The 11,378-nt window shown below is 40.6% G+C and overlaps 1 protein-coding gene across 1 annotated transcript in view; it reads right to left on the bottom strand.

Moving 5' to 3' along the window:
- Positions 1–326: 326 nt before the first annotated feature.
- FNDC3B (fibronectin type III domain containing 3B) overlaps positions 327–11,378 on the bottom strand; it is a 396,339-nt gene continuing 385,287 nt past the window's right edge. The window contains exon 26 of the mRNA XM_027875752.1: positions 327–1,703. Within this exon, the coding sequence (XP_027731553.1) occupies positions 1,392–1,703 (312 nt within the window). The 3' untranslated portion in view covers positions 327–1,391. The remainder of the gene's footprint in view (positions 1,704–11,378) is intronic.

Here is an 11,378-nt window from a genome sequence, read left to right on the forward strand (position 1 = left end):
AGGTCAAAACATGGTAAGACAAACTACGAATTTGTTTGATTTTTCTTTTGTCTTGTCAATTTCCATCTGCTCTGTTAGAATAGGCTTGTGTATACTGGTTAAATCGATACCTCAAAGAACGAGACAACCATCCGTCTATCAGCGAATCTTCCAAAAATAATGAGCTGACAAGGTGAAGGGGAGAGAGAGAGAGAGAGAGGGAGACAGAGAGAGAGAGAGAGAGAGAGAAGCAACAGAATGAAAGACAGGAAAGGAGAGAGGGAGAGAAAGAGAAAGAGAGAGGGAGAGAGAGAGAGAGAAGCAACAGAATGAAAGACAGGAAAGGAGAGAGGGAGAGAAAGAGAGAGAAAGAGAGAGAGAGAGAGAGAGAGAGAGAGAGAGGGAGAGAGAGAAAGAGACAGACTGCTCATGGTTAGTGTAAAATTGCCTGCAATCAGCAGAAGCAGAAAGCTGTCACCAGTCCGAGTCAGATAATTCATGTCCAATGTAACAGAATATAATAAAATCTAGTGATTAGATTAGGAGTAGTTATATACAAGGCTAGACAAACAAGGTAAAGCAGCTTTCAGACAGCTGACCAAGGAGATTACTAGGTAGCTATTGCACAATGCCCTCTTAGAGTTACTGCTATGGATTGACATGGGAAAAATCTAGAATGCGCCATCACTGATATGCATTTTGGTTACTTGATTTTTTTTTATAGAGGCAGTTCATAGTGTTAAAAATTATAAGAATAACAGATTATAAAAATATTTTAGCCTGTAGTACACATTCTGATTTAAATGAGCTAATCATCGTTAAATAACTGAGTGACAAATAAAAATAAAAATAAACAGTAAATGGTGCTTAGGGCAGATGCCTTGTAGTGAATCAGTCTCATGCAACGTTGTTGGCGATACTCCAAATATCTGTCTCATTCACTTACAACAGAACTCCCACCCTATCGCTACACACATTGTAACTGATTAATGTTTACAAGTATACGATGATTAAAAAAAAAAAAGACATAAAGAAGTGACTGGTGATTATTGTCTACTAAACGGTAACATATAAAAATTGAAGGTTGAGAAAGACACCGGTGAAAACAGTGTGGAGGCAAATTGAAAGAAAAAAATGAAAAGAAAACTCAGCGGGAGGAAAGTTTGCTTTTGGTATCTGGTTTGCTTATTGATCCAGTTGAACCTCTTCCTAGTTTTGCATTTCAAAAAGGTGCACCAAAACACTGATATTTTATTCCTAGCTAGAACTGTAAAACAAGAGAAGTATATAAATCAAAGAACAAAAAAGGTTTTTAAAAAAATTTTCTTTTAAAAAGGACTATCTGGATAAATGTTGTGTATTACAATGCGTAGCATTACCTAAATTCATACCTCGGACTCTGTTGGACTGGACTACTTCATTAAGAAGTATTGTAATATAAAGGCAAACAAAACGGACAGGCCCGCGAAGCCAAGGACGATGAGGGCTGCAAATTGTCCATCAGTAGGCATTGGGCTCTTCCTTTTGGGGTCGTCGAAGCACCCCATGTCTCCCGCGAGCATCATCTCGTTCCGCTGTAGCACAAAAGCGGCCGAAGGGCTGAAGGCTCCACTCAGCTCCTGTGAGGTATCTAAGCAACGGCGACACACGCACACGCGGAATCGGTAATCAGTGTTGCTCTGGAGGCCTGAGATTTGGAAGGTTGCGTCTTCTCCCTTGTACACCTGGGCGAGAGAAATGGGAAAGTCACGGTTAATGCACTTCACAAAGGCAAGCGAGCCAGGAAAGTCATCTACGTCCATGTGGGGCAGCAGGGAGCTCCATAGTGCCCAGAGTGCTGGCGAGTCAGAGAGACCTGAGACGGAACCTGGTCTCAGACTCCTCCTAGCTCTGGGACCCTGGGCACGCCACTTAACCTCTGCTCGCCTCAGTTTCTTCATCTGTAAAATGGGGATAATTACGGCACCTTCCTGGCAGGACTGTTGTGAGGATTAAATGAGAGAATATTTGTATGGTGCTCAGCACAGTGCCTGGCACTAGTGAGTGCTATGTAAATGTTAGCTATTGTTATGATTAAAGCGCTATGTAAACTTTAACAATTATTATTATTAAAGTGCTATGTAAAGTTAGCTATTGTTATTACTAAAGTGTTATACAAAGGTTATTATTATTAAAGCACTATATAAATGTTAACTATTATTATTATGAAAGTGCTATGTAAATGTTAGCTATTGTTATTTAAGCATTATGCAAAGATTACTATTATTAAAGCACTATATAAAGGTTAACTATTATTATTCAGGTGCTATGTAAATGTTAGCTATTGTTATTATTAAAGCACTTTGTAAAGGTTACTATTATTATTATTAAAGTGCTATGTAAATTGTTATTAAAGTGTTATATAAAGGTTATTAAATCACTACATAAATGTTAACTATTATTATTATTAAAGTGCTATGTAAATGTTAGCTATTGTTATTATTATTATTATTATTATTAAAGTACCATGTAAAGGTTACTATCATTATTATCAAAGTGCTATGTAAAGGTTAGCTATTGTTATTATTAAAGAGCTACGTAAGGTTACTATTATTAAAGTACTATATAAATATTAACTATTATTAAAGTGCTGTATAAATATTTATCATTATTATTGAAGTGCCATATAAATGTTAACTATTATTATCAAAGTGCTACATAAAGGTTAGCTATCACTAAAGCCCTATATCAATGTTAACTATCACTATCATCATTATTAAAATGCTATGCAAATGTTAGCTTTTATTATTATACGACAAAAAGGGCCATGGCGATGACCTATATACATACAGTATGGGAATTCACTTGCCTTAAGGTTCAATTAGATAAGTATTTGTTCATGACCTATAAACGTTTTTATGGCGTGGCGATCTTTTACTTTTACATCACCTTAATTTCTGAACGTTCCCAGGCCACACGCAGCAAGCCCACCTCTTGTAGCAAAGAATAAAGAAGGAAAAAACCAGTATCAGCTGAGACTGAGTACATGCCATGTTCTATACCCAGAGCTCTGCAAAGCTACTTTGCAAGGAACAGAAAAGCAGCTATTTTCTCATCTCCTTTTGGAAGTTGAGCTTTCCAACAAATAATTATCAGGCATCTGCTCTGCACAAGGTACTTGGCTAGGCGCTGGAGAGATATATACAAAAACTAAACAGCAGCTGCCCCCCAGAGAGCTAACATCCTGCCCCCTTATAATTACTCCTATTAATCACCCCATTACTACCCTCCTCCTTTAGAGCAATATGACTGCTTTCAGGAGGCTGGAGGGTCTGAAATAACAACGCAGTTTCCAGATACTTTGTCATCCATTTATTAATTACACATTTAATCAAGCACCTACTTACTTACTGTGTATCAGGTATCGTGGCACTAAAAATACAAAGACAAGGGTAAAACAGTGTCTGCCTTTCACATTGTCTAGGATTTAGCACAGTGCCCGGCACATTGCAGCTACTTAAATGTTGACTGTGACTCCAGCGCTCCAACAGATTGTAAACCCCTTGAGGACAAAGTCTATTTCTTTTCATTGCATCACAAATGCTTAGCATACAGCAGGGCTCGATAAATGCTTAGTGAACAGATGAATAGTGCTTACAGTCTATAATATGTGCAATATAAAATACATACATAGTAAATGGAAAGTAGTTTCCCCCCGTTAGGGTGAAATTAGATAACACCTTGTATAGGCCAATGGTGTCAAACTCAAATATTGATCAACTGATCACTCAATAAACATTTATTTAGCTCCTAATATGTACCAGGCACTGTACTAAAAACTCCCTGCAGGCAGCATACTGACTTGGAAAACCACAAAGTAACATTATCTCTGTTGCGCTGTATTTTTATTATTTATGTATATTTATTTATGTTATGCATATTTATAATATAAATATTATGTATTTATTTAATATCATGTATTTATTTATTTATTTCTTTTGTTAAATATTTCCTAGTTGCTGTTGAGTCTGGCTTCTGTGTTTGCAAAGCATCTTACAAATATTATCTCATTTTATCGTCACTTTTACAGGACTCTGAGGCAGTCAGAGGCAGCCACGCAGCTAGCAAATAAAAAGATAGGATTCAAAACAAGGTCCTGCGATTCTAAAACCGGCATCCTTTCCACTGTATTAGGCTAGAAAATCACTGCTCTCATCTGAGGACAGGAGCTATTTTGTCTTTTCTCATTTTACTGTCAGCACCTAGCGATGCGTAAGTGTGGCAGTTCATTTATTTATATATGTGTTTGTTTATTCATTCATCTATTTATTGTTTTCTAATTTCTAATTTTCATTCATTCACTGGTAGCTCTTAATAAATGACTAGAATCTCTGAGTGTAAGGAGTCAGAAGGGGTCAGCAGAAGCCCCAGTGCCTGCTTCTCACTGGTTCCCATCCTGACCTCAACTGTGAAGTTTAACATGACTGTTTTTTCTTAGTGGCTACCATTTAGGGTGCTATTTCTCGCAGATTTAGCCTCAGAACACCCAGGCTATTCAGACATGCCCAAATGTTATCATCTCTCTCTCACTGTTCTGTTTACAAGAAGTCACTTCTCCATGCATGTTACGCTTTCTCATGAGCAAGAAGATTTTGACTTGTGCCTTGGGAAGGGGGATTATGATTTTAACAGCAAGGTGCAAATAAATAACAAGTCTCACTAAAGGGTCCACGAATATCCTTTCCTGCCCTCTAAGACAATGACTCGGTCCACGGAATCCAATGCCATGGTGTTCTTTCCCTGGGGCTAATTCCAGAGTTTAGAACAATCCAGGAAGGCATCATCCCCAGTCAGAATCATTCCTCAATATATGAGCAACATCAACCCAACATCCAAGTCCTCAGTTGAGTGGAAGGGACCCTCTGGTCTGGGAGCTTGATAGGAAAAATATAGACCAGTGTTTGTTTTCTGTTCTAGGTGCTTTTTTTTTTTTTTCCTTGGGGCCACCACTGTCTCCATAGTTAGAAATCAACACAGGAGTTTTACTTTATGAAAGCAGTTCCACCTAAGTTTGTTTGTGACTCAGTTTCTCTGAATGTTAAGTATTTGCTAGCTTTCTCACAGTGACAGAATGGGAGAGAATTACAAGACTCTAGTAAAACATGGAGGAAAGGCATCATCTAAGCCTCAACTACATGCCTCCCATTGCCTGGCACAAGGTTCTGCACATAACAGATGAGGTAATGTGCTATGCTAGAAAGAGCATGGATTTTGGAGTTAAAAGACCTAGGTTCTAATCCTGCTTCAGACACTCCTAGGCAAGTCACTAAATGGCTCTGTGCCTTAGTTTCCTCATCTGTAACATGAAGGGGTTGAATTCAGGCTCTAAGCTCCATTCTAACTTTAAATTTATGATACTATGACTTCCCCACGGCTACACAGGCTGGACCTGAACCCTGGTTTTCCTAATGAAATACAAGTAGCCAAAATTCCCCTTGGAACAGGGTAATTCCTTGGAAACATATTATCTGTGAGTATTTTAGCATTAATACTCACAAAAAATAAAATATTTAAGTAGCCTGATATTTAATGCCATCTTAAAGGGGCAAAAACGAACAAAATAACTCCAGCTAGCCTTAAGAATTCTATAACCATCCCCCAAACAAAACAGCTGGAAAGGGGATCCTTTGTGATGAGCAGAGCTGCAATCAGAAAATGGCCTTCACTTCCAGAAAATGATTACACTTCAATTTATTCCCTGTCCTATTCTAGCTCTGCCCCCAGCAATGGAGCGGAGAGCCAGTCCCCAATAAAACAGCTCTGTATACATTTGAATCCCCTTATTGTGGGCTCTTGGCCTTTTCTTGTCTAAGCTAAATGACACCATCATCTCTGTAACCCTTTGATGACTGCTGTGTCTTCTTCCTGAACCCTGTCCAAGCTCTGCGATTGTGCGTTCCAGGATAGAACACCACGAAGGTCTGATCAATACACAAGAGTCCCTCCGACGTCCTGTCCCCTCATTCATGCATTTAAACGTGGTGCTCCTTCTTTTACTAAACGACGGTACCACGCGGCTCATCCCTTGGTGTGCCCATCTTCCCAGCTGAATTCTCCTTGCTCTCAGCCCCTCATGGCTGTGCCCCACTTGTGAGCCGGGCTGCTCTTTCTGACTCCCTTTCTAGTCATGAACAGAATGTTCCTGACCTGCTCATGGAAAGACACACTAATAGAAATCACAGGATCACAGCCTCAGGAGGGACCTCCGAGGACGCTCAGTTCAACCTGTATCGGAAGAAAGAATTCTACATGTATGAGCACAGGTGATCTGGGCTCCAAGACTCACTACCTCCCCAGGTAGTCCACGCCATTTGGCCAAGTTTTCTATCCATTGTCTGAAAATTCCCATAAAGTTGAGTTTGACGTCATGCTCATCCCATCACTGACATGGTGAGGTGCCATGATTATTTCACATGTTTTTGTCTCATCTCCTCACAGTTTGTAAGCTCTATGGCAGTCCTGATTTCTTCTTAATCCTCAGGAGTCCTGAGCAGAATGCTGTATCCACACCACCCAGATGGACAAACAAAAAGAATCCATTCATAGAATGCTCAGTAAATTACCACCAGTGATAAATGATGACAAACGGGCCTGTCGTTCTACTGGGCCTACCACCTGCCCCTAGTAAGCAGGGATAGCAAAATTAGGAAAAATGCACAGATGGTGGTGTTCCTTTTAATACACAGGTACTTAATCTGAGGCCCAGGCCAATTATTTCTGGTTTTAACATTTTGATAACTGTATTCCATTATAATTAGCTTCCTTTGTGATCCTAGGTATTTTATGCATTTAAAAAAATCCTATCGAGAGGGCTTTCACCACCCTTGGTAGACTGTCAAAGGGTCATAACATCCCCCCAAAATGAACCCCTGCTCTTGAATGACAAGATTTATCTTTATAAGGGATGCTGAGTGCTAAGTAAGAACAGAAATGATATCCAACTGAACAATGAATTAGGGTTCTGAGCCCTTAGGGGTTACTGTGGGTACATAATGCCAAACCTTGTGCCAGAAAGTCTCTCATCTCAACTAAATAGTTGCAAAGAGCTGATAAACAAACATTTAGAACTGGGAAAGGACCTCAGAGATCATCTGGTCATTCCTCTCATGTTAACAAATGAGGAAACTGAGGCCCACTGAGGTTAAATGACCTGTCCGTGGTCTGACAGAAGGAAAAGTCAGACTTGGGATTTGAGCCCAGGCCTAGGGAACACCTGGAAATTTTAGAAGATAAGAATACTGAAGATGAGCAAAAAATTGCATTATTTTTTATCTCTGTGAAAGGAGCCAGTGATGATTTTAAAAATTATCAGCAGGAGGGGTACATGTTGGACCTCAGGGCACATTCACCTGGTTTCCTGTTGCACAGTGGAAGGTTTCTGTTTTTCTCCCCAAATACTGAGATCACCCAAACAATCAAACCGGCCAGTGATTTGGAAACTGCAGCTGTCAGAGTGTCTGTGTGTGTGTGACACAATTAGTATCCATTAAGATTCCTGGACCAAAAACTTCTCAGCACAGTATCTAAGCAACTCAGGGTTATATCCACATTCTTCCCTGGAAACCAGGCTGCTAAGAGTGGGGCTGCCTCTGTGCTCCCTCCTGGAGCTGGTTATGACAGGGGAGCACCTCCCGGCCCTCCTGTCTGTCTTGTCTAATTGCTCTGATTTCAGGGGGGTAGGGAAACTCCCTTTACTAGGGCAGGCTGCCACCTGCTCTGCCAATGATAGTCTTAGGCTGAGAAGTTAAGTGACTTGTCCAGGGTCACAGAGACGGCAGGTGTCAGAGCAGGAAGTCAGGTCTTCTGTCTCCTGGGCTAGCTCTTTATCATGCCATGCTTGTCTTATACTAGGGAAACCCACTAGCTCCTCTTCTCAGAAACCCCGACTCCCTCCAAGGCTCAAGTTAAGTGCTGTGTCCTATGTGGGGTTCATCTTGCCCCCTCCCTGTTATTTGTACACACACACAAACACAAACACACACACACACACACACGTATGGATATAAAATTTGCTTAGGCTTATAGATTCAGAGTTGGAAGGGGCCCCAGAGGCCATCCACTATCCCTCGCTTGACAGATGAAGGTCTGAGGCCAAGGCAACTGGCTGTATACATGTTGCTTTCTCCCACTAGAATGCAAATCTCTTGAAAGACAGGCCTATTTCTTTCCTTTATATCCCCAGCATGTAGCACAGTACCTGGTACACCATAGGTGCTTAATAAATGCGGGTTGGAATAAATGATCGAAATGCACCCTAAGCTTGCAGGCGGGTACAATGTTCTGGAGACTAATTTAGAGGTGCTACTGTGGATGGGCAAAGTATAGGAAAAGCAATGGGATTAATGGGCTGGGAATTAGGGGCCTAGATTGGTGCATAATTCACAAAGGTGACTCCCAATAAATATTTGTTGAATAAATTATTGTATACACTAGTTCACTTCTGTTGCTCATCACAGCCCATGTGGAGGGTAATTTTTTTTTTTTCTTTTGTGAGGCAATCAGGGTTAAGTGACTCGCCCAGGGTCACACAGCTAGTACATGTCAAGTGTCTGAAGTCACATTTGAACTCGGGTTCTCCTGACTCCAAGGCTGGAGCTCTATCCACTGCACTACTTTGCTGCAATCTTGAGTCACTTCTATTGGTGAAGAGAAAGGCCAAGGAGTCCAGGTGTTTATCACTGGCTTGGTGTTCACCTTGCACATCTGGTGTGCACCAACTTAACCAAGAGCTGCCCCAGACCAGTTGTTCAGAACAAAGAAGGGTGGTGAATATGACCATGCAATGACCATGAAATTCAGGTAGGACCTGCAGCCTGACTGACGATGTCTAACAGTCATTGACATACTGCGTAGACATTTGATATGCGGGGTAAGTAGAGGTAGCCCTGAGTTCAAATCCCTCCTCGGATCCTCAGGAGGGGTAGGATGCCATCTGTCAAGCCTCAGGTAACTCTCCAGGACTTATCTACCAAGCCACAGACAGGCTGGTAGAAAGAGTTCCCAATGAAATCCCATATCCTTGAGGTTCCCACATGCAGAAGACATTGGTCCATTCTCCAGATTTGGTTCTTTTTCAATAAGATAGACATTTTTTTTTTACCAAGCAAAGATGGGTGGAAAACAGGGAAAGCCTTGGTGAATGTCTCTGGATTTCCTTTATATCCCCCGCATGTAGCACAGTACCTGGTGCACTATAGGTGTTTAATAAATGCGGGTTGGACTTTCCTTCTTTTTAAAAAAAGAGCAGGTTGGCCTAGGTAAGCCATAAAGTCTCTTCCAGATAAAAGAAGTCATGCACATCAAAAGTCAGCAACTTGGCCTTTCCTCCACAAAAGAGTCTTCTGATGATGTTATCCACATCCTGTATTTAATTGTTTAAATGACTGAAAATGTTTGTTTTACTTCTTGAAATCCATAAACTATTCTGATTGAAACGTCCTCAGGGAAATAGCACGTATTTTAAGGTTCGTCTCCAATTCACCTCATGCCACCATATGTGTTGTCTTCCTTTAAGGTGACGTGAATATGAAAACCTGGGGCCCTGGGGACGTTTGCAGAAGAAGCATGCTAGCCACCGTTACATAAACCACCGAGTGTGGGAGCAGGTACACACATCACCGATTGTTTATCTTGGTTCTGGTTACACTGTCCTCATGCTGACACATTTTAGTTCCCTCTGGGGCATGCCCTTTATCCTCAATGATGGAGGGACGCCAACATTTTCTATGGACACCAAGGGCAGCTGCCCCAGTAATCGCCATATTTCCTCCAGTCTTGTAATCAGTCTAAAATTTTAATATCATTAAATGAAAGTAAACTCTAACAGTTAAATCTACTGACATATCCATGGTGATTAATAAGAGCCAAATGAAATGGTAGATATTACTGAAATGCTGAATTTGACAGCACATTGTAGCCTTGGGTCCCATAAGGAGGTAAACTAAATTAGAAGAGAAGAAAATTTTAACTAGGGCTGTGCAATCTGTTCCTGATGGATACTTTGCTACCATAAAGGAAAGAACACTAAAGTCAAGAGACACTTTTCAATATTTTCTTGGAAATGTATTCTACTTCAGCCATATAATTCTAAGATTTCCAAAATGCTTTATTCTTATTGCTTTTTTTTTTTGAGGAAGGGTTTGCAATCTATGAGGAGCCAGCTTTCCCTTCATTCAGAGTATCTGCACATAACACACATCTTGTAACATATCATTCAAAGAAAACTCACAGAGGAGGCGGTTGGATAATTGGACATGGAGAGTCCTGGATTGCTCACATGTTGATTCTGGACTAGCCCACTTTACTTTTTGAGGTGCTTTGATTATCGAGTTAGACCAATGCTCTCATTTTTACAGATAAAGAAACTCAGGCCCAGAGAGAGTGATATATGCTTCCCAAGGACACAGCGCAGCAAAAATGGTAGAGCTGGGATTAAAATTCCAACTCTTTGAGGCAAAGAACAAGGCAGCTGGTGGTGCAGTGCATATCTGCTTGGGCAAGTCACTTTACCTCTGTCTGCCTTGATTTCTTCCTCTGTAAAAGGGAAATAACAGCACCTCCCTCCCAGGTTGTTGTGAGGTTCAAAAGAGATAATATTTGTAAAGGGTCTGGCACACAATAGGTGCCATATAAATGTTTACTCCTTTTCCCCTCTTTTCCTTTGTATGTTCATGATGCCCGCTTGGAAGCTCAAAATAGAAATCCCAGCTCCAATTCTGTTTCGGGTATCTGAATTGGCTTTCCCAATCTATAAGTCAGATTTTAAAATTTAATATTCTTTTCTCCCACTTTCATCTTGTTCTTATTCTTTTTGATTGAAAAGATAAGGGCAGATGGAGCATTGTGGACTGAGCAACAGACTTAAGAGTCAGGAAGAATTGAGTTTGAATATTCCCTCAGACACTCATTTCCTGAGTGACTTGAGATAAGTCACTTAAATCTCCCCCTGCCTCAATTTCCCAACTGTAAAATGGAGATTAAAAACAGCAATTACCTCACAAGATCGTCGTGAAAAAATCTGTAAAGCATGTAGCACAGTGCCCAATACATAGTAGGCATTTAATAAATGCTTGCTCCATTCCCCCTCCCTCCATTCTGTAAACTCAGATTACCACCCCCCTTTCATTATTTTCATTATAGTCTTTCCCCATTAGAATGTAAGCTCCTTGTAGGCAGGGACTGTCATACTTGCTTTGACTTGTATCTCCAGCACTCATGCCTGGAACATAGTAAGCATTTAACAAATGTGCTATCTATCTGTCCATCTATCCATCTATCCATCTATCCATCTATCCATCTATCCATCTATCTATCTATCTATCTATCTATCTATCTATCTATCTATCTATCTATCTATCTAT

This window comes from Vombatus ursinus, unplaced genomic scaffold (assembly GCF_900497805.2).
Source record: "Vombatus ursinus unplaced genomic scaffold, bare-nosed wombat genome assembly UNPS02014810.1, whole genome shotgun sequence".
Taxonomy (NCBI): domain Eukaryota; kingdom Metazoa; phylum Chordata; class Mammalia; order Diprotodontia; family Vombatidae; genus Vombatus; species Vombatus ursinus.